Below are 24,215 nucleotides of genomic sequence, written 5' to 3'. Positions count from 1 at the left end.
GAGAAGAGGCTCTGGAAGGCTGCGGCCAGCTCTAGGGACTATGGCCAAAGGAAAGGCCGTGCAAGCCGCGGATCGATGAGGTGGCGCGATCCAAACCCTCCCTCCCTTCCTGCTGTGCTGGCTGATGGGCATCATCCGTAGGCTCTCATCTATTAATCACCGAGTGAAAGATGGAGCGCCAATTTTGCATGCTGATTGGCTCAACCGTTGCTTGCCTCCTTAATTACCCACGCATGCATGGGCGGCTGGCATTAATAAAAGTGGGTGTAAAACTAAACTAGATGCCTGTCTCCATGTCATGTTTGACCAAGCCCGGCATCAAATTCGTACCGTCACGCTACAATTTGGCGGCATAAAAAGGCCCGAATAAACCAAATCAAATCCCTTGTTTTCCCTTCAGCAAAAAAATAAAAATAAAATCATCTTAGTCTGGGCGTGGCACCTATCGAGAATCACCGTCCGAAATATACATCCTAGTCTGAGCGCCAATTTTGCATGCTGATTGTGCTCATAAACTGATTCATTCATGCGCTTCAAAAACAAATACACCCAAACAAAATCTTCAGGGCTACAAAAGGCTCTAAACCAGAACAAATTCCGCCACCGGCCCTCTCTTGGGAATTCAGAAAGATTAACTTATTTTGCCGCACACAGTCCTCTCTTGTGAATCAGAAAGCAGACGATCCAATCAGCGGCATGTTCAAAAATTACAGCAGATTGTTTGGAGCTCACAAAATGCTCTCCAAAGAAAGAAGCATGAATTTTCAAATCCCAAAACACATACACCCCTCCTGTAGACATCATGTCAAGAAGCACCCATACAACAAGACAACTTCTTCCGCCTCAAAATTCTTGTGCTGGATTTTTCTAGATATGGATGTATCTAAAACATGGCTATATACATCCGTATCTAGACAAATCTAAGACAAGAATTTTGAGGCGGAGGTAATACGACGAAGGATTTCTCAGAGATAACTTCTTTCTTTCTAACCGACAGCTACTACATGATTACAAGAGATAAATCTTCAGGACCCTAGGCCCCTGCTTTATCATGAAAGCAAAAATGCTCTAAACCAAAAGAAAATTCACTTCCAGTATACAAGCAGCATCCAAACCCAACGCTAAAGGATTACAAAAAAAAAGAGGGTAAAATAAGTGACTTCTCATTATGTATGGTCCGGAAAACAACGTACAGAACAAGGGACTTCTCATCCATAGTCCAGAATAAGTTCAAGCTCCCTCCTTATGTATGAGTACAAAACAACTACTCCCTCCAATCCAAAATAAGTGAACTAATACCACGCCACTTATTTAGGGTCAGAGGGAGTATTTTACAAGCACAAAAGTACTGCTGCAGGGAGCAGAAAACCCACAGCGACGACTAGCACGCCGACACAGTTGCAATGGACTCTTTTCAGCCAAAACAGAAAAATCATGATCCAAATCAACAAGGGTCTGTTGGGAATCCAGAAACTCATTCACTCATGCACTCGAATCGAATTCATTCCTTTGTAGAGCAACCAGTCCGTCCAAAATCATCCTGCCAAGGCAACATGTTCCACACCAACAAAAATCAACCACATGAAGCTAAGCTTAGCTCTTCAACACAATTCTAAAAACAAGAGGCTATTTCAACACCACAACAAACTAGCTGAGAAGCCTATGAATCTAACAGCCAGCTTCTGGGCACAACCCAGAAAGCCACTTGAGCGTGTCAAGTTCCCTCGATGGCCTGGCTGCTAACAACCACAACTTCCAGGCTTTTCTTTTCTTTAGACAGATATGCTCTCCCCTGTAACATATCCAAAGAAAGAACCAAGTGAGGTTTTTCTATGAACACAAGACAAGACAATGCCAGACTACACTGTTCTACCACAAGCCAAATTGGCAAGCATCAATAGAGGACCAAAGCAACAAGATCAGATTACACATACCGGAAATGTAAAGAAAAATCGACCCATCTTCTCGCCCTTCGGACCATCAGATTTCCAGCAGCTAACTGACCTCCCATCGTCTCAAGCATAGATTGCGTCGCCATCCTCACCATCAAGCCAGGCCACTCCCTGGGTAGAGAGAAAGAAAGATTAATTCCATTGTACGAGGCCATGCAATACAAGAACACTTCAAGATCTTTCTTTTTCTTCTTTTGTTTACATATATATACACGGCCAAAAAATGTTTCATCAAGACAGAATATATAACAAGTCAAGACAGAAAACCACTGTGTTGTACTAAATCAAAGGCACTTATTTTGAGATGGGAGAGTATGTAACAAGTCATCCACATAATTCACTCACAAACGTGAGTGACAAGGATAGCGATTTATGTCGTCGTTTGGCCGGATCAGGAGTTCGCCCACGAAGTAGAACATAGAATTGCCGATGCCCCTAAGGTGTAGGTTGAGTGTCGATTTTCAGCCTCTGCTCATAGTCTTCACAAACAAGAATTCCTTTATTGCAATGCTGTACACTAGCTAGTACTCCCTCGGTCCGATAATTGGTGTTGTTGTTTTAGTTTAAATTTCAACTAAAACCACGACAAAAATTATGGGACAGAGGGAGTACTTGATTAACTGGTTACCCTCGTGCTCAAAATGTTCAATGTATGGGACTGCAATATGCATACCATACAATCATTTCAACATCCTAGCATAAAATTCTAATCTATCATTTTTTTTACAGCATATGAATCTTGTATTCACCAAAACGTTGGCTAATACAGCTAACAAAGGTTGCCTATATGGCTATGCTGACCTATTCCCTCAAGCACAGACAAATCAATCGTAGTAATTATGCAAAAGACAGGTGAGAAAAATACTCTAACTAGAGCAAGTGCAATAAAAGTTTATTCCCTTCATGCCAAGTTCTACAGCCTAGACAGTAGCATGGCAACATCCAAAACAATTATCAATCCCTATCAAATAGCATATACAAATGACATGTTCTCTCTCATGTATTTTTGGTGTAAAATAATTATTGCTGTAAGAACATGCTATGTTGAGTATTTGGCCTTTCTAATGTCCTCTTCATAACTCAGTGTTAGTGCATGCACCCTCAGACGAATTCACAAAACTGATTAAAAGGAAACATGCTACTGATTAAAAGGACACTGAAAATCAGCTAACTGGCACTGTAACTTTGAGGAAGAGCAAACCATTTGATAGTTATCATTGCAACAGCCCACAAACATGCAATCCAATTCCTTCTAGTATATGTGCACTCAATTTGATTAAGCAATTAGAATGGAAAAGAAATCGCAAATCATTCTTCAGAAGTTGTTCTGAAATCCAGCACACCAGCAGTGGAGTAAGTAGGATGCGTCATGCCAGCAGGATAAAGAGAAGAGGCGAGTAAAAAGATTCATCATACCACTGGTTCCGACACCACCCTCCCACTCAAGATGCTTCCCTGCGCTGTAGCACCAAAGGCAACAGCCTCATCAGGGTTCACACCCTTGTCTGGCTCCTTGTCGTCGAAGTAGTCCCTGATGAGCTGCGGGACCTTTGGGAATCCTGGTGCTGCCACCGACAAGAAACAACTTTGTGGATCTGGCTCTCCTCGAGGCCAGCGTCATCCATGGCGTTCTTCACGAGTACCATGGTCATGCGGAACAGATCATTGTTGAGTTCCTCTAACCTGGCATGGGTCGGTGGTTCCGAGAAATCAGTCCCGTCGAAGAGGGACTCGATCTCAACACAGACCGGGTGCTGGTTACTGAGGGCTCTACTGGCACCCTCAGCTTCCTTCCTCAGCTTTCCAAGAGCATGGTTGTCCTTGCTGATCTCCTTGCTATACTTCTTGATCAACATAGATGAAGTAATCCATGATTATGTGGAAAAAGTCCTCACCTGGAGAGAATATATAAACAGCTCAGTTATATATGATCCAATAAAATGCACAACACACAGCTAATGAGACGACAAACTAATCATGACCACATCATTTGAGTTCCTTGTAAGTAAAGCAATAAACCCATGCAGAGCAGCAGAAGAAGAAAAAGCGCGTCACAGAGACATTAATCAGCGGAGAATTACTAGTATATTATCAAGCTAGGAACGTGGACATATGTTCAAGTTCCAGCATAATATTGATCACACAGCTACTGAACCAATGATATTACAACTATGGCCTAACCACAACACATATAGAGAATTAGATATGGTACCAAATTAATCAGGGTATAATCAGGAACCCTAAAAGTTTAACCATGGCACGAAGCCTAAATCCTAGCATTCCATCAACACAAATAAGTAGCTGGTGCAACATTTTTGATACACAAAATGGGATACAGTGAGAGATGATAAGGGTGATCCTAGGAAAACGACAACATGATATTGTCTCCATCCCGAATTACTTGTCTTAGATTTGCCCAGATATGGATGTATCTAGACACATTCTAGAATTTATACTCCATAAGAGTAATAGCAACATCCCAGGACAATTCTATCAACAAGTGACAATATAAGCAGTATGGTGTACACCTATACCTGGCCATCTGCTAGGCCGGGCCAGGCCTAACAAAGCCCAAGGCAGCAAACCTAGTCCCAAGCCGGGCCCAGCCGTCGGGCCTGTTTTTTAGGCCCAGGCCCGGCCTGACGCCTTGGGCCAGACCCCTTCCCTAAAACACGAAAATGCCAAGCCCAGGCCCGGCCCGACGCATGCTTCGGGCCCAAAACTCAGGCCCAGGCCCGGCCCGCAGGCAAGGTCGGGTCAGGCCAGTCGGGCCGGGTATCCCAAGGCCAGGTATATGTACACCTATGGCTGAATTCCACACCACAATGGCAAGCAAGCATATCTGAAATAAATCAGGACAACGAACAAAAAAAAGGATACGAAGAAGGCCAAACAACTACACAGGAGCTAAATGCAATGGCAATCAATTAATCAATTCTTTTTAACAAAAAATTTGGCAGACACAAGTATGCAGAGTCAAACAACAATGACAAAAACATTATCAAGCTAGCTTAGCAAGTGATTGATCAGCAGAGATTTACTAGAACATTATCAAGGTAGTAATAGGACAAGCACGGTGTTCATGTTCCCGCAACCTATGATTTATCTATCTCTAAAGTTATGGCCAATCAGATGCTACAGTAGGTACAAGGAAAAACATGAAGCAAATGACATTATACTAGTGGAGCAAGGGGGACAAAAAAAACTAGTTTACTGTAGTATCAAGGATGTGCATGACCATATATGCTACATCAAGAATGCAACCATATAAAAAGCTAGCAGAGAAATCATAGTAAAGGGCACAAGTAAACTATAGTGACCAAATACGACAAATTTGATTCAATTCAAAACAAAAGCATCAAGCCTTGAACTCCATTAATTCTTCTAAGTTATTTGGACAATTGAACAGACCATTCATCATCAAGAACACACAAATTTCTCCATGACTTACTTGATGAGAGAAGCTGCTCCACAAGCAATGCACCGTGGACAACACGAGAATCATGAAAGCATTGACCAGCATCATCAGCATCCAAGGCTACTCACATAGAAGTTAACAACACGTAATAAGAAATTCTGGGACAAGAGAGCTTCTCGATTCTTTCCATTGATAGAATCAACAAATAAACTTATTGATAAACGGGTGCATATTAATATACATGATATAAAGAATGTATTCAAGAAATTCTCTAGGTGAATGATACACAGGCAAAACACTCTGAACAAAATAAAAGAACTCATCTCATAATCATACAGCAAAATTGCATCTACGTAACATAGGCATTATGAAAGCATAGAAGACGACTGCCCATTTCTGCTAACTTGACATAATCAATAGGATTTATGAATACACTCAATACTTTTAAATGTACAAGATATCGATGATTCATTCAAGTAATCCAATATACTGACAACTCGCACTACCATGAAGAACAACAGTCTTGATACTATTTCAACAAAGGCACACCACATTTAATATTTTGAAATACTTATAGTTGGTACAAAACGAATGGACTTAAACCAGAGCATACCTTCTCGGTAAATGCAACTCTATATTTTTGGGTGTTTTGCTACAGACCATCATGAAACCTACACTACTACCGGAGCAAAAACAGTAGACAACTACTGTACCAACGTCCAACGGTATTACAACAATGCCTATCCACAATCAATATAGAGATGGTACCGAATAAATCAAGGCATAACAAGGGACCCCATAATTAACCATGGCAACAAAAATTTTATTGTACTATCAAGATTGTGTGTGGCCATATATGCTATATCAAGAAAGAAATCATATAAAAAACTAGCAGAGGAATCATAGTACAGGGTGCAAGTAAACCATAGTGACCAAATATGAAAATTTTGATTTAATTCAAGATAATAGCATCAAATTTGAACTCCATCAGTCTTTCTAAGTTAGTTGGAAAATTGATCAGATCATTCGTCAGCAAGAGCACAATAATCTCTCCACGACTTACTAGATGAGAGAAGATTTTCCACCAGCAATGCACCATCGACAGCAAAAGAATCACCAAATCTTGACCAGCATCATCACCAATTCATCATGCAAGGCTAGTCACAGCTAAGGAAACAAAACGTAATCAGGAATTCTGGGACAATATGGCTCCTCAATTCTTTCCACTGGATATAATTAACAGATTTTTTAAAATAAAAAGCGGGTACTTGTGAACGTAAATGATATAAAAAATTTCTTCAAGCAATTCCCTAGGAGAGCAAGACATGAGCACATCACTCAAAATAACAGAATCGCCTATTTGGTCAGCTATCATAGCAAACTACCCATCATAATCATACAGCAAGACAGCATCTACCTAATAGAGGCATTTGAAAGCATAGAAGATGGCTGTCCATCTCTGCTCATTTGATATAATCAATAGGATTTATAAACATAATCAATACTTTTGGATGTACATGATATCAGTGATCCGTTCAAGCAATCCACATATTGATATAACTCACACTACCATGAAGAACAACAATCTTGACACTATTTTATCAAAGGCACACCACATGATGATGGAGTCTAGATATAGAACAACCAGCTTCTTGTGCACTTTCCAGTATAAAAGCACACTTCAATCCAGTTCGCATGCCCATTAATTAAATGAGATAACAAAAGAAGAAGTGAACCATATAATTTCATGGAGTTGATGTTAAATAAAACGGATGCAGTAGTTGTTGGACTTCAGAACATACATCTGTTGTCTGTAGGAGAGGGGTTCCAGCGGTATTTAGTGTCGTTCGACGCCATCGCTAGTTGCTGCATGGGCTCGTCTTGTGCAAGAGACGCCAAACTAGGAGGAAATGGAGGCATCCTCTTTCACGAATTGTCATGCAAACCAAAAAAGCTAGCAGAAAAATGGACTTCAGAGTTGAGAAAAGATACAAGAGCCACAAATATTATTATGTAAAGAAGAGTAAGCTGTTGGTAGAGATACAGCTGCTCCTGGTGAAATATTTAGGATGCAGCAAAAGAGCGGAGTATTCATTCAGCACACCTTCAGTTTATGGATAAAATAAACACGCAAGAGTATGAAGAGTTTGGATCAGGCATATCGGTAGTACCATTTGCACTAGATGGTTATCATATGTGCATGTATATCTAGCTCTATTGCTTTCCAACCAAGAAAAATACTTGCACCATTGCATTCAATCCAGGATGGATGTAGAGTACAGGACCTTAGAGATGGTATTTCATCAGAATATGAAAACTGTCAGAAAAATAAGGTTCAATCAACTCCCATTCACTCTGCATGGATTGTTTGTTACTAGCTACCACGAGTGATGGATGCACCATCATTATTGTCCCGTCAGAAAACAACATGTAAAAGGCTGAAAGCAATTACATCTTGTTAAATCCTATAAATCTCTTCGAACTAGAAACAAAATTCATCATTCAGTCTAGACACATATCTGCAGTCAGCTCGCTACTTTTGTCAGAATTTAAAAGGACGCATAACAAAATTCAACATGTGAGATGAAATTCGTCCAAATGTGAAATTTTTCAACAAAATAAGATGATCTCCCGTGTGACAGTAAAGAGTAACCTAGCCTGAACCAACCTGAATGTCTGCAACAACAACAACAAAGCCTTTAGTCCCAAACAAGTTGGGGTAGGCTACAGGTGAAACCCATAAGATCTCGCGACCAACTCATGCCTCTGGCACATGGAGAGCAAGCTTCCACGCACCCCTGTCCGTAGCTAGTTCTTTGGTGATACTCCAATCCTTCAGGTCTCTCTTAACGGACTCCTCCCATGTCAAATTCGGTCTACCCCGACCACTCTTGACATTCTCCGCACGCTTTAACCGTCCGCTATGCACTGGGGCTTCTGGAGGCCTGCGCTGAATATGCCCAAACCATCTCAGACGATGTTGGACAAGCTTCTCTTCAATTGGTGCTACCCCAACTCTATCTCGTAGTCTGCAAGACCATTATTTCTAATCTTACTCAAAAACAACAGAAGTGTTTCAAATGCATGCAAACAATGAGGGGGCGAAGAGAAGTTGAGTTTTATTGAAGTAGGTAATGGTTTTCCACTCAGAGCACCAAGCACATCACTATTTCAACACTCAAATTCAGAACTGAAGAGTTGCAAATTCAGAACAGAAGTGTTCCAAAAGGAATATAAAACACAGTAAATCCTATCAACTAAGAATCACAGGAGCATGATTAAAGGCTCTAAAATGAACATGAGTATAATACTGACTCCAGGATTAAAATGAACATGACCATAGTTATGATAAAACGAGTTAGACTGCAATCCAACACCCCACAGCTAGCTACGCTAGTTCTGGATTTCACAAGATTCTCTCATAAAAAGCATAGTTAAACACATGAAATTGGAGAACAAAATTTGGTAAGGAAAGGAGTTCATGCTCACCTCACACCATCTGACGAGGTTCGTGGAGGAGCACATGCATGGTACGGTGTTGGGCAAGCCAGCAGCTTGCATCAACGCTGCACATGGCACGAAGCGGGCGTAACCTCGCCACGGCTACAATCATTGGAAGATGAACCCTAACGACAGGTAGCCCACAATGGCACCAGCTCCCCCACAGCGTTGAAATTGAACCGCAGAGCCAAATCCTGCACCAAACCAGCAGAAGTACCATTCATTAAAACAGCACACCCTGAGGCCACGCATGACATGCTCAACAAATCTACTACCACTATAAAAGCACGAGAGGGCGGAGAACCAAATCATCCTATCCATTGAAACCTCCAATCTGATGGTCTACATCCCTCCAGCATACTAAACACGTTTTATACTTTAATTACCCACCATGCCATTAGGACGGTGGCAAAACTGCCCCGACGGCGTGGTCGCGAGAGGGCAGAGGGCAGCGACGTGTTCGTGAGGTTAACCCAATGGCATGGTGGGTAATTAATTAACGTAATTCCGGATTTCACAAGATTCTCTCATAAAAAGCATAGTAAAACACATGAAATTGGAGAACAAAATTTGGTAAGGAAAGGAGTTCATGCTCACCTCACACCATCTGAAGAGGTTCGTGGAGGAGCACATGCATGGTACGGTGTTGGGCAAGCCAGCAGCTTGCATCAACGCTGTACATGGCAGGAAGCAGGCCTAACCTCGCCACGGCTACAATCATTGGAAGATGAACCCTAACAATAGGTAGCCCACAATGGCACCAGCTCCCCCACAGTGTTGAAATTGAACCGCAGAGCCAAATCCTGCACCAAACCAGCAGAAGTACCATTCATTAAACCAACACACCCTGAGGCCACGCATGACATGCTCGACAAATTGCCCAAGAGAAGAAGAGCTGGAAGGGCCTGGAAACGGAGGGTAGGTCACCTGCACAAGCAGCCTAGTGGAGACAAGCTCGGCCAAGGAAGCAGTTGCCGCCCCTCCTACTCTCCTGGCGAGAGATTGTAAAGAAATGGAGGCATCGGGATAGCCAGGCTTGGTCCTCTTGGGCAGCGGGTAGGTGGCGATGTCCACCATCGTCACGGCAGCCGTGCTTCTCGTCTTTTTGGACCACACCATTGATGACCCACGTGGATGCCCTTGTCAATGAGTTAGATGTTGCCTTTGATGCAGACCTGAACCTAAAACCACAATCGGTTAGTAATTGAGCTTTGGTGAGCCCATGCCACCAAAAGGTTAAAAAAACCGAGTAGTCATATTCTTCTCCTTGAGCTTTTGGTTCCCCAAAGAAATAGTGGACGCAAGGACAAGACCCACTTATAAGTTAGAATTTAAACCCACCTAAAATGCCCAAACACCAAAATACAAGCTCAGAATCCAGATGTACAAATTCAAGAAATCCTAGTAAGAGAAGCATGAATGGGAACAACACAGTTCAGCGAAATCCCATCACCGGACAAGAAATGCGAAGAAGGGCAAACGAGCAAGAAGGCAAGCGATTCTCTGTTGTTGCAGGTGCTCCTCGTGGGGGGTTAGTTTGATAAAACAAATTGGGGGGATTTCATTAGCATGGATTATATCTATAGTGCAGTGACCCAACACAACAACAGCTGCAAAAATGATTCACGGAAACAGAGCTTCTGAAGAGGTTGACTTCATATGAAAGGAGAAAAAAAAATTGACAATTCAGCTAGCAATCACAAAGTTCCCTGTACACCGGCCACGTGAAGGCGACTAGTGGGGAGCAGGCAGGCAGAAGATGATTGCGTCCAAAGAACTTTTACAGAAAGGCATGAACTTTTACATATTATACAACAAAATTCAGATTTCCCTCTTAATAATTATCAGAAAGAAAGAAGTTCAGAGTTTGCAGTTTTCAGTGTCATATATGCAAACCAACATCACTAGTGCAGGTTGCCTTTTGGTTTTGGTGCCAGCTAACGGAGGATGTGCAGGTATGCAAGGTCACGAAATAATTTAGGGATTAATCACGTGTGACATGACGACACAATGAGAGGTCAAACAAACAGTAGAGTTGAAAAATCAAAGCCAGCAAGGATAGTTCACAGTAGACTTGCTGTTCTTAGGGAATCCAGGCTATAAACTTGAGAAAAAAGAAGGCCTAGGGCATCCAACTACCTACTGTGAGCATTGTTTATTTACATTTTGCAGATTCATGATTCTGATATGCAATCTCTGATATAAGCATCAACTACCTACCTAAAATGGCAGATTCACTGTGAGCATTGTTTCTCTTATGCACATGATTCTGATATGCAATCCCTGCCGGCAAATTGCCAATTTTGAAGACTGTGCTATAGTGAAACCAAGAGCCCATGCTTGCTTCCAGGACATAGTAAAAAAGATTACTGTTGCTTTCATACAAAATAGCCAAACTTTCCCTAGGCCAATAATACACTTTCTCTAGTTATCAGATCAGAAATGATCTAAATTAAGAGAGCACCAGATTTCATAATTCAACAAGAAAGAAGTTTATGTGTTTTGAACAAGTCGGACTAATCCATCCACAAGCTCTTATCTTATGACCACTCGATGCTTGTACGTCCACCCTAAAGAAAGAAAGTCTTTGCCTTTGGGAAGAAGATACATGCTGCACTCAGGACTAGTGCTGCTATCGGGGGGAGGGGGGCAAGTTCACTACTGTAGTAAGTAAACGAAACTGAGGGAATTTTTTGCATCACGTATGGATCTATCCATCATACGGTAGCAGCAGTAGTACTAGTGGATCAGATCATAAATGACTAAACTTTCTCTTGGCCAGTATACTTGCTCCAGTGATCAGATCAGAAATGGTCTAAATTAACAGAGCACCAAATTTCAGAATTCAACAACATAGCAAGTTTAAGTGGTTTGAACAAGCAGTCAGACTACCGGAACAAGTCACTGAACCTCAGAGTCAAATCAAAAGCAACAGATGTGGAACTAGCAGGGTAAAGAACAAGCAAAAGACTTTCATTACCTCATGCGGACCTCGTCAGGGTATCTTGAGTTTGCAATCCAGGCCCTAAGGCTACAAAGGCAGAATAACTTAGCAGCATTATCATCAAGGGATCTCCGGTAGGTAAGCTTCACAAATCATTTATCCTGTAAGAATTTTTACGTTCACAAGAAGATTTCAGAACAAAGCGAAGAAAACCATGAACTTCATGCAAAATAAGTGTGTACAGACTCAAGAAGATGCATTATTCTTTATTTGTTAAAGCAACTGCCCCAACAGCCATCTATTTTCTAACAAATACAGTAAACTTCATAAATCCAACTGCACCAATCATTCTCATTCAGCCATCTATTTAAATCCAGTCAAGCAAGCAAATCAGGGAACTAAGCCTACAAAATTGAAATCTGAGACAACAGGCAGAGCAAAGTGGTCAGTGCTCAACTCTGCTTGACATTACTACCATGTTGGTTAGTGCAACATAATATAACCTTGCAGACAAGAGCAGACCATAGATAGGAGCAGGATTATTCTTGAAGATGGCCAACCCAGGCTCACATCTTCTGAGAAGACCCAATCCAAGACTATGGATGAACGTAGTCTCGGGAAAACATATAACAACATATCATTTTCCATATCCACAGTGCTGAATAACTAGTAGTCTATCTGTATCTCAAACGAGTAGCCGGTCACCATAAGAACACACACCACAATAAATTCCGTGTTTACTAAGCCGAGCATATACATCGGAAACATATTCGACTACTCCCTCCGTCTCAGTTTACAAGTCCTATGCGTATACCCAGGTTGCCAATTTTATCACCATAATATAAACTATATAACAGAAAAATTATACCATTTGAAAATAGAACATCTGAAGTTTATATTGGTATATTTTTTGTAATATATGACTTGCATTAGGTTGGTCAAATTGACGACCTAGGGGTACGCGCACGCCCTATAAACTGAGAGAGAGGGAGTACAAAAACGCACAATATTTAAGGCAATAAAGTGCATAATATTTAAGACCAGACCTCTGTTGACTAGTAACAGTACATTTTAATACCACCTAAATGGATGTTAGTAAATTGTTTTAGTGATTCAGGTGGTGACTCTTCCCCCCCCCCCCCTTGTTAATTACCTTAAATATTTTGTTTAATGAGAGCAAAGACGTGCTTTTAGTAAGTATTATCACAAGAACGCATCATCTCAGGACCAAGAGTTAAAGACAACCTTTAAGTCAAAACCACGCACGCATCATCTCATGAGATAAAATTGAACCTGTCATCAATCTGCGAGAACAAGAACTTATTAGATATTAACAAATCATAGCAACACGTTCAGAGTTCATCAGGTTCGAACAATCAAAGATGCAGATGATGAGACACTGATTCTTCAGGGAAGATACATTGATGAAGCACAAAATTAATGTTTTTGCTCATTAGCTTCCTTCAATAAGTTTGTAGACCAGAATATCTTCAAATAATCCATGTAATTCATATCTTTTTATAGAACACGAAAGGAACAGTGTACCAATTCAGTTGAAACAAAGCTATTTTAGCTGTTTCTATTACTTTTAAACTGGAAGCTGCTGATTCTGACATTGTTATTTCTTTACAGGGATAATGTTGACATTATGAAGCAGAAAAATAATGCTTCACATAGTCAAAAGTAGGCAGAACAGATGGTATACACTAAGCTTCTGAATCTGGACTCGGCTGACAAAAGCATGTGCATGTAGATGACAACTGTGTGGTTCACTTCTGCTTTTAAACCCAAAGGCACATATGAGAACCAGAGTCACTCAATGCCATGCTCTAGTCTAAGAACAAATACATTTGAGCCCTGATTATTGAACCATTAACTAGAGTAGCTATTGATAAGTTCCTTCAATCAAATTGTGGTGCTTAACTAATCGGCCTACTGCATCCAAAAAGGGACTGAAATTATAGCAATCAGATTAGCAACAGTAGTTACCCTCTTTTCTCTGGCCAAGTAAACATGCCCGAACTTGCCCCTCCCAAGTGCTTTCCCAACGTCAAAGTCAAAAAACACCCACCACTTCTCCTGCTGAGAATGCTGCGAAACCTACAGAGAGGCAACAAAAAGACACCATTAGTGGACACTCGTGGATCTCAAGAAGCCGAGGTTGATCAAACAGTATAATACAAACAAGATGCATGTTCCAACCATGCAAACCATCACAAGAAGCTGATAATTTAGGGCTGCCCAGACCGAGAGGAGAGCTAAGCGCATTAAACACCAATCAGGTGGCACGACGACCCTTAATTGATGGGTGTGTTTACTTTACTGAACCCAAAATAAAATCTTCAACCAAATATGAAGAAAATAGGATGCTTTGGTGCTGTTGGTGCTAGCAGAGTACTAGTAATGCTTAACTGCGATAGCTAAAACTAGTAGCTGTTTGTAAGCGATCAAGTTGTTCAAGCTACCAATATAGTGACTTGTGATGTGCTACTAGCTCACTAATATCCATTGTGCTGATGTTTCATTGTGTTCCCCATTTTTGGATTCAAACAAACCATGGGCAAATCCATAAATATTAATCCACGTAAATGATGGCTGCTACAACAATCACATCCTACCGAGACACTAACAAGTGAGTGGGCGGAGGGAGGTGCTATCTGCAGGGAGTAATTACCGGCGGGCAGTAGGGACCTTGTGATGTGCGCCATCATGGTCAGGCTCGAGCTCAGGTCCTCATCCTCGCCTGCTGCATACATGATACATGCCTGCAAAGATGCAAATACAAGCAAGCAGTGTTTTCTGTAATGAAATACATACATGATTCACCACCCATAATGATTAATCAATCGTGTTTTTTTACTATACTAGTGAGTAAAGGAAAGTGAGGAATTTTTTGCATCAGAGAACAACACACATCCATCATACAGTGGCAGTACTACTAATGTGTATACACTAGTAATAGAAGAACAAGGAAGGAGGTCATTTGTTAATTTGGCATAAAAAATCGCAGCGTTTGGTGGCCAAGGAAGATGACTTGATGGTGCAGCAGGTAGAGGCAAGAGGCATCTCTGACAAAAAAAAAGGGTTCAGGGTAACAAAACAATGTGGATGCATCCTAGTCCTACCATAAAGAACAGTAACATCACATCTTAAAGATAGCTGGAATGCAAAGAACATCATTGAAGAATCGCTACAGTTGCGCCAGACTTTAGTTATCACTTATCACGGGTTATGCTAGTGAGCTAGCTGGTTGAAGGTGTATTTTCAGGTCATTAGAGACCATTGCCTCAATATAAATGAAATAGAAGATCATGCGTATGAGTTAGTCATGCGAACTATCAATATGTAAGGCCTATAAATGACATAATCATACGCAAGAACCCACTGTGAAGTGTGAACTTTCAGTATGGAACATTGACTAATTAATGTGCATCATCCTGATTGAATACCTATCATCCTGATTGCATGCACTGAAAATTATACATATCCATCGGAAGGGTCTAGCTCTGAACGTTCTGTCCAGAAAAACAGCACTGATGGAAATATGAAAATGCAGCAATTTGTACTGCTAATCAGTGGCTTCACAATGTACTACTCCCTCCGATTCACATTAAGTGTCGCAGTTTTGAACTAATGTTGAACTAGCCTTAGTTCAAAACTGCAACACTAATTTTGGATCGGAGGGAGTAGATAACACACACCTAAGGACCATGGCATCTGAATGCCAGTTTCGTTGTAGCACACATATATTCATGAGAAAAGGCGAGAGCTTTACCGATATTGAGCGACAGCCCCATCACGGCAGCTCTCAACCCCATCACCGAGGGACCGCCTCCTCCCGAAGTCCGGCGAGAAGGATCTCCCATATGGTGCATATCTGCAGGACAATTCATGGAAGCATATTATCCTTTCAGTTCCTCACCCATATCTCCTAGTATTACATAATTCACGGAACCATGGGCAAATCCATATATACACAGCCATGTAAATGATAGCTACTAGAACAATCGCACCCTACTGAGAGACTAGCAAGTGAGTGTGCAGAGGGAGGTGCTACCTGCAGGGATTTGTTACCGGCAGGCAGCAGGGACCATGCCGGTGGGGCTAGAGGTCGGGTCCTCGTCGTCATCATCCTCGCCTGCAAAGAAAGAAAATACAAGCAATCACCAGCATTTATTTCTTATCTGCCGATGAAATAGATACAAGATCCTCCTCCCATATTTATTCCTTAACGAAATGATGAAATACTTGAACACAGGGGTGCATGTATGGTTTAAAACTGAAAATTACAAAATTGCAGCTATTCTGAAGTCATTTTGTGATGACAAATCATCCGGAGTCTAAACTGATCCGAGTTCACCATTTGGACCATTTTAGTTGATTAAAACATGGGTGTTATGTTTAGCGGGTAAACTGTAAGAAAGGTTGTTGATTTGGCCAAAGTTTTTTAGGTTGTACTATGTCCCTAGTATAAAGATGGTGATGCTTCTATCCATGTCCACCTAAGGCTACGGGGTCATGTTTTTGGTGGGCATATGGAGGAATCTGTCAGACAACAAGATCAATCAAACTCACTGAAATCAATCAGCGGAACCATAGGTGTGTCATTTATTTTTCTAATAAATAATTTCTGCCCAGGTTGAATTTTATCACACCATATTATCTGATTCGCATTTTACCGGGGATTCGATTCAGGATGTGCAGTCCATGTCGTGTAATTATATGTGGCATCTATCTCCGTAAATTGGGCAATTTACTTACTGGACAAAAAAAGTTTGAGGCTCGCTCGACAGACATGGACGGGGAGAATGGAACAAATCTCAAACTTTCACATGGACGGGGAAGAGGAAGGGCGGAGCAGAGCAGACCTTGGAGTCGTCGAGGCCATGCTGGACCGGCGGCTGCAGGATGCGCCGGCCGGTTCCTGGTGCTAGGTCGGCATGGCGGGTGCTAATAGGGTTTGGGGCTCCTCCTGCCATGGCCTCTTCGTGGAGGAGAAGACGAATCCGCCGGATGGGGAGGCCGTCGCCGTGGATGTAGGAGTTGGCCCCCGGATGCGGAGGTCGATCCGAGAGCAGCAGCCACGATGGAGGGGAGGGGAGACTCTGGTGGCCGGAGATGTGGTGGTTGGCGGCGGCGCTTTGGAGGGGGAGGGGGAGGTGAGTGGGAAGCGGAGCAGGAGGTGGAGTGGATGTGAGATTTGTTTCGAGCTTCGTTTCATCTTCTCTCTTTAATTTCCCACCGAACGGATCGCTTTCTTCCCATTGGTCGAACAAACGCTCTCACGGATCGACCTCTGTCTAGTGCATCTCAGCCGCCTAATTCTTAAGTGGGGAGTAACTTATACTAGTGCCATGTATATGACACTAGTCTAACTTACTATCTTTATAGTGCAAAGTAATATAGTACTAATGTCATAGATGGCCTCATTTATTAGCTTGTAGACTCATTTTGTATTCAAAAGCGCTATGTTACGGTAACATATTATGTTACTACTTCTCATTAACTACTTGTCATATAAGTAAAAAAAAATTGGAGTGCACTATGTTACTCGCTAAGTTACTCACTATGACTAGCCTTAGAAATCCAGCGGTCTCGATCACACATGGCTTAGTTAATCACACAATTAATACAGTCTCATGGATCGATACTTTTTCATTGGTCGTCGCGTCTCCCACGGATTGAGCCCTTCCTAGTCGATCCCGGCTGCCGTCCGACACCTACCCATCCGATGGCCTTTGGCATCGAACAACAAAAACAATGGTTTGCTCAGTGGAACGAACTCGATGGTTTGTTCCATTCTTTTCCTCTCGTTTGTTCTTCTCTTTAATTAGCTTCTTGCTTGGTTAGTCACACGTATATTATCCCATGGATGGATCAATGGTTTTTGATTGGCCACTCGCGCATCCCACGTATCGAGGGCTCTCAGCCGCCCGACCCCTACGGATCCGACAGTCTGCGACGTGCGTGCTTAGTTTCGTAGTACATGCAGTCAGTACTACCCGTTCGTCCGGGCTGATCCGTTGGTTCGATTGATCCGCGTGAGATAGTTCACTGGCTTTCGATTGGTCGACTGCTCCTCCCACTGATCCATCTCCTCTATAACTCGTCCCGACCCTCCGCTCAGATTCAGATCATACATCCCATGGGTTGATGCTCTACCATCTGATGACGGTCCACTAAGGTCTCTCTCCCTCTGTAAATTGCAAACAAAAAAATCCACAAAATAATTCTTGAAAACAAAAGCTGTAATACACCGCCAGTAATGCTACAAGGACATTTTTGTTAGTCCGCCACAAAATAATTCTTGTTAGCCCGGCGAGACACGATGCATGTGGTGATAGCAATTGTGGAGAATGAAGATTGAGAGATGCATTTAGGTAGCATCATCGAGAGAGGGAGTGGACGTATGTACGTACCTACATGTAGCAGTAAGTTATAATCTCAAAATGAATACTTTCCTTTTTTGCATGGTAACCTCCGTCCAGAAATACTTGTCGTTGAAATTAATAAATATGAAGGTATCTAAAACTAAAATATATCCAGATACATTCATTTTTTTGACAAGTATTTTCGGACAGAGGGAATAGCATTTTTAGGGGATATTAATATAAGCTAGCTAATCACGCATGCATGAAGCAGATATCAGCTGTGTACACATGTAATTAAGTTATGTGTACGTTCTTTGTCATGGTTTAATGTGAGCCACCTACGGATGCATGCACGCGAAAATTAATTGGATTGGACTGAGGGAATTAAATGGACCAATCAATGAATGAATAAATTCCCGATGCGCTTGTAAAATCAATGCACCACCCATTGAAATTCAATACTAAACCACGGACGGATCAAAGAAAAGAAAAAAAGCACATAATAATCCACGCATTAAATGAAAAGGAAAAAAGAGATCATGCTGGCATCCACTGTACCAAACCACATACTTTTTTTAGTTGATGAAAATCACGTACGTATCTTGAGTGCCTGATCGAAAGATCCATTACCTGAGCAACTAAGCTCCACGTACATACTTCAAGGGTCTCGTCGACGTCGGTGTAGACACAATCCCCGCCATCTTCCACCACCAACCCGAGTCCCTTCTCCTCGACGACACATCAACTCTTCACCAAAACCACCGCAATTTCTCTGGCCCGGTCATTGACCTCACCGGCCTCGTGGCGCGGTCAAGACGAGCCTTGGCGGTCGGCGACATAAAGGCGGCCGCTGAGACGGTGGGCTTTTTTGGGTGACGTTGGAGTCGGCCATGTCTGACACGCTCGCGACGGTGCGGGAAAATTGGTAGAGGCCAGCAGGGGGCCGTATAAAAGCCTGGGAAATATTATATTGATGGTTATCGTCAAACAATATAGTATATCTCGAGTTTGATCCATCCAGTGACTATACTACTAGTAAGACACAATCAGAAGCCGTGTGGCCATGGTCACCGCACCTACTTGTAGCCAGCCGAATCGGCAAGCATGCGAGGTCCCCTCGGAGACGGCGGCGCTGGCAGACAGATGAAAGTAAGTGGTTAAAGTTAATCAAGATGCCAGCGGCCAGTGAACATTGAGTAGGCTGCACCTGCATGCATTCATGCACATGTGAATGAATATTCATTTTTTCTCAAGGGTATGTGAATGAATATTCGAAACAAAAGCAGTTGTGCGTCCGTCCGTCGATGCATGCATGTGTAAGATAAGGTGTTCTTCCCTAACCTAGCCGCCGCCACGTGAAGGCGACTAGGGAAGCGATCCTCTACCTCCGATCTACACCGGCCAGGGCTGGTTCCCTCTCCCTTCGACTGCTGCTCCAATGGCAGGAGGGAGGAGGTATCCCGTTCCTTCGCTCTATAGTTAGGGTTTGCTTTTGTAGGTCGTGGTGTGCCATTGGGGTGGTGGAAGCGGCGATCGGATGAATAAATCTGCCTCAGCTCCACTCCCACACCGGCGGTGTCCTTCATGTTGTACTTCGATCCGACACCGAATTTTAGAAGTGTCTCCCCAATTGTTTTGCATATACATATTCTCTCGGTTTGTAGCCGAGACGTGTATTTAAAGAAAAGGGTTGTCGATCGGGTACCTGCATGTTGCCGAGCACCCCCCATATATATTGCACTCGGCAAAGCCCTTGTCGAGTATCCGGGAAACGATGAGCTCTCCCAGACGAGACGGTGGAGGTCCGTTGAAGGCCATGCAGGTAGCAGCTCGTTGTAGAGCCGGTACCCAAGGGAAGAGCCGTGGCCTAGATTTGGCAATCCAGCATAGATCGGCGCCGCCGTCTTCCTTGTTGATTTGGCCATGTTCTCTGACGCGGACGCCTACCACGGCGAAGCGAGCCTCATATATCCTGGCTGGCCGGCCGGCCGGCGGCCAAGAAAGATTCGGCAACACGCGCGGCGCGCGAGAGGTGGAAGCGACAGCCCTCGAACGGTTGGTAGGTGGGTCGATCGGACGGCGAAAGAAATCGAGGTCTCAAATTTAAAGTTTTAACGGACGAGGCCGGGCCTGCTCATCTGCTTATCGTCGGGCCGGCCACATGGGTGGTTAATCAGACTTCTGCGTACCATCGAGACGCAGGGGAGACGGATACGAGACCCTCAATCTGCTGTCCTCCAGCCGCCTCCGCCGCCTAGCGAGATGCCGGAGCTCATCTCGGAGCTACCGTCATCGCCCTCCATGCAAGCCAAGCTCGCCTCTCACCCTTCTTCTTCTTCCCATACCCGGACACGTCGGGACTGGACAAACCTCGACGACGGGAGCGCCTCCTCGCCAACGACGTCGCCGACTACGTCTGCTTCCGCGCGGTCTGCCGTCCGTGGCGGCTCTGCTCCACCGACCCGCGCGAGCACGGCGTCCTGGACCGCCGCTTCCACCCGCGCCAGTGGATCATGCTCAGGGGGACGGGACACCGCGGGCGCCACTGCCTCATCAACTCCTCCACCGGCCGCTCGAGGCACGTGGACCTGCCGGAGCTCGATGGGCACGACGTGTTCGGCCCCACCATGGAGGGCCTCCTCGTCCTCCTCCAGAGGGCGACATGGGCGGTCCGGCTGCTCAACCCACTCACTCGCCAGGCGGCCGACCTCCCACCGGCCACCACCCTCCCAAACCAGAACCCGAGGGATCCCAAGACACCAAGGAAAGCGTTGCACGTGTCAGGCGCTGGCCTTGCCGATGACAGCACCGTCGCGGTCGATTTCGATTTGTATGGAATACTTGCCGTCGCCAAGCCAGGCGATGGCCACTGGACGATGGTGGTCCGTCGTTGCCCATACTTCTTGCAGTCCCTGTCTTTCGCCGACCGCTTCTACGGCCTCACCCACAAGGCGGTGATGGTGTTGGAGACTAGTGCAAACCAACCGCCGCGGCTGGTCATCGCCGCCGACCTGCCTACATCATTAGACAGGACAAGGAATTATGATTTCCATCTCGTGGACAATGGCGGGGAGCTCTTATTCGTGTACCGAGGGCAAGGCAACAATGAAAATAATGAAGATACGAAATATGAGGTGTATCGGGTCGACTTGGATTCGAGGAAGATGGTGCCCATCCACGGGCTCGGTGGACGCGCGGTGTTTATCGGATTTGAACATGCCCTGTCTGTCTCACCTTCGGTGTTCCCCTCCATTGGTGCCGACGTAATCTACTTGGGATTTGATATGAATACTCCAGGTATGCAGGACAATTGCCCAATTAATCTCATGAATGGAACCTCTAAGCCTCGTCGATCCGAATATAGCATCGATGGCATGCCACTTTATGAACCCCTAGGTCTGGATGACTATCTATCATGGTGCGTCACGTGCTATCGTCACTATCCCTACTCATGTGTTCGCTGTTCAGAATTTGCACCAGGAGATATATTTGCCTTCGCTTAACTATTTTGTTAAGGAAAAATGAAAATACTTGTAAGAATCATTCAACCTGTCTACTATGATCCTTTGTCTATGAACCATATCTGGAGCTCACCATGTATGAATTTAAATACCAAGGACATAGTTTATTTGACAAAACTAGGATCTTGGTAGTCATTGGCTACATGTTAAAGGCAAAGACAAGTGGAACGCTTAATGTCCTGGCTAGTGGTCTCATCATCTTCCCCTGTAATGTGTTTGTGAAATCTCACATCGATTTTGTGTTAGGTTTTGTGGAATGGGAGACTATCATTAAACCATGGTTACAACATAAGTGCAACAATTGTCCAGAGGCTTTGCCCGCACACCTCACATATTCTCTGACCTCGATCGTTGGAGGCATCAACTCGCTTAATCCTGTCCCAAATCAAACACCGAGAATCCTGTAATCTCATACGCAGTGGAGTTAACTGTTTTAATCCTGTGAAACTACCATCTGACTTGTTATTGCAGCCTAGCCTAGTGTGCTTGTCGACTTAATTTCTGTCGTTGAACTACCATAACTTATTTGCAGCCTAGCGTAGTTAGTTGTCGATTTATTCACTTTGTTGAACTGTAATCTGATAGGCTGTGGCAGCGTAGTGTACTTGTGGATTTGGTTTCTGTCGCTGAACTATCATGTGTCTTATGGAATTTTATCCTTGGGAGGAACCGCTTGTGTTACGTATTGAGTTGTTGGGTGTTCCCCTATTTAGACAGGTCATGTGAACTTAGAAGTCTTCTTTCCAGAAGAACAATTCATGTCTGTACTGTTGAAGGCTAATTGTTGCTGATTCTCCAAAAGGACAATTCCTTTTCAGTACTGTGTTCATACGCCATTCCTACTCTTGGTGACAGTGCCATCAAGAGAACATTTATGTGATCTTATTATGGCTGGTTATCTATCTTGAGATGATAATGGCACTGGGGGTGACACCGTGACAGTACATTCAAGACTAGATGCCACTCATATAATGGCACTGGGGGTGTACTCTGTTTCTACTAGTGCTTAAGTAATCTACCATTCCTTCACAAAATCGCAGCAATTTTTGCTACTCATATTGGAGCAAGACATGATTTTGCTTGTCAATCAGGATTTTACATTTGACATTTGACAAAAAAACAATCATGATTTTGCTTGTCAGTATTACAAACTTCCAGTACACAAATCAAACCATGCAATAAAACTTCAACTTCAAGTAAATCACAGCAACTTCTCAACATTACTCTATGCTTTTTACTTGTAATTTAAACCGTCGACAACTCTTGAAAGCGTATGCACTATCTAGGCTCCTTCTGAGCCTCCTTCAACCAAGCGAACAAGTGCATGACAGTTACTACTACAGCATTAGCGAAGAGAAAAAGTGGTGTGCCAGAGAACTTTGAAGAGGAAAAACAAACTCTTCTTTTGTTCATCTTTCTCTTGACAACCACATTTCATTAATGCAATTTGTCTTTCAATAGCATCGCAGGGATATAAGCTAGCTAATATGAATGCCCACCTTGTGGCCCTTTATTGTATGAGCCTACCACGAACATGTTCAATATATGCGGACACAAAGCAACTTGTCACAGTTGTATATCCTCTACTTCTTGTACTACTAGTTTCTTAAATAGCTCATGAAATGCACAAATTATAACAAGATGGGTTGGTTTCCAAGGGTTAGAGGCAAACTCACCAGTATTGCAATTTGGCTAAGCAGACCAAATATGATTTGAACCAAGCGAAAATGGAATGCTTAACAGAAAACGAGCAACAATAACTAGTGACAAGAGGAAGGGATTCGAGAACAAACCACCTGTTGACAAGGAGCTCTTTTACAGTACCCTGGTACTCCAAAATCACGCACCGGAGTACCAAGCATATCTGACCGTCCCTGATGGAGGGCAGCTTAGTCATTTTTTAAGGGTAATTTGTTTTTCTATTTCATCATCAACCCGGAGGCCACCGTCCCGATCATTCAGCTACCAGAAGAAAAAAGATCTCCTGAATGTCCGGCGCATCCCGGTGGAGTGGCGGCGCCGCCTTCAGCCCAATCCACTTCTCCGGCGCACGCTACTCTGCCTTTCCCCACCGATCGCTCAACTCCGCTGCTCGGGTCGCACCAGGCGCACTAGCACCCGCTGATCCGATTGCTTTTTCTTCGCGCCGCGTGCTTGAGATTGATGTACCACACGTTGACGTCTGGATCAGGAAAACGTCGAGTATAGAGGAAACCAACGGGCAGCAGATTCGTCGCCAGTTCATCGCTCTCGAATACTGCTGAAGTTGTTAATGAACTCGAATAATTTGTAGAACGAGTATGGCTGTGATAAAATAGGAGGCGAGATATTTTTTCTACTAATTCATTCATCGATCCAACTTAAATTTCTTCCAGTCAACGAGCCGCCATAGGGGGCAGAATGGCGTGTGTCTTTTCCAGGCTCATCCGCGGTTCCTCGCCACCATGGACATGCAGAAGCTGCCTCGGGACGGCATGTCCAGGCTTCACCCAAACCCAGGGTGGTGGT

General features: G+C 43.6%; 2 protein-coding genes and 1 pseudogene across 2 annotated transcripts; 1 reads left to right on the top strand and 2 right to left on the bottom strand.

The window, feature by feature from the left end:
• Positions 1-1,175: 1,175 nt before the first annotated feature.
• LOC125529067 (uncharacterized) lies at positions 1,176-15,947 on the bottom strand. Its single transcript, XM_087523392.1, has 15 exons — positions 15,890-15,947; positions 15,591-15,692; positions 14,470-14,633; positions 13,805-13,915; positions 13,061-13,119; positions 11,852-11,976; positions 9,799-10,052; positions 9,469-9,674; positions 8,860-9,065; positions 7,173-7,324; positions 6,434-6,537; positions 5,404-5,490; positions 3,369-3,847; positions 1,935-2,063; positions 1,176-1,792 (listed from the first exon to the last, which is right to left on the bottom strand). Exons 1-5 carry the CDS (start codon positions 15,945-15,947, stop codon positions 13,090-13,092), a joined length of 465 nt encoding a protein of 154 aa, XP_087379518.1. The 3' UTR covers positions 1,176-1,792; positions 1,935-2,063; positions 3,369-3,847; positions 5,404-5,490; positions 6,434-6,537; positions 7,173-7,324; positions 8,860-9,065; positions 9,469-9,674; positions 9,799-10,052; positions 11,852-11,976; positions 13,061-13,089.
• On the bottom strand, positions 3,446-3,808 carry LOC147970313 (heat shock 70 kDa protein BIP1 pseudogene; annotated as a pseudogene).
• An 808-nt stretch (positions 15,948-16,755) lies between the features above and the next one.
• LOC147970312 (uncharacterized) lies at positions 16,756-21,689 on the top strand. Its single transcript, XM_087523391.1, has 2 exons — positions 16,756-16,974; positions 20,445-21,689. The coding sequence occupies exons 1-2, from the start codon at positions 16,756-16,758 to the stop codon at positions 21,687-21,689; spliced, it is 1,464 nt and encodes a 487-aa protein (XP_087379517.1).
• Positions 21,690-24,215: the final 2,526 nt, after the last annotated feature.

Source organism: Triticum urartu, chromosome 5A (assembly GCF_056163025.1).
Source record: "Triticum urartu cultivar PI428250 chromosome 5A, HENAU_Tu73, whole genome shotgun sequence".
NCBI classification, from domain to species: Eukaryota; Viridiplantae; Streptophyta; class Magnoliopsida; order Poales; family Poaceae; genus Triticum; species Triticum urartu.
The sequence above is the reverse complement of the archived record's forward strand: the minus strand, read 5'-3'. Positions and strand labels throughout refer to the sequence as shown.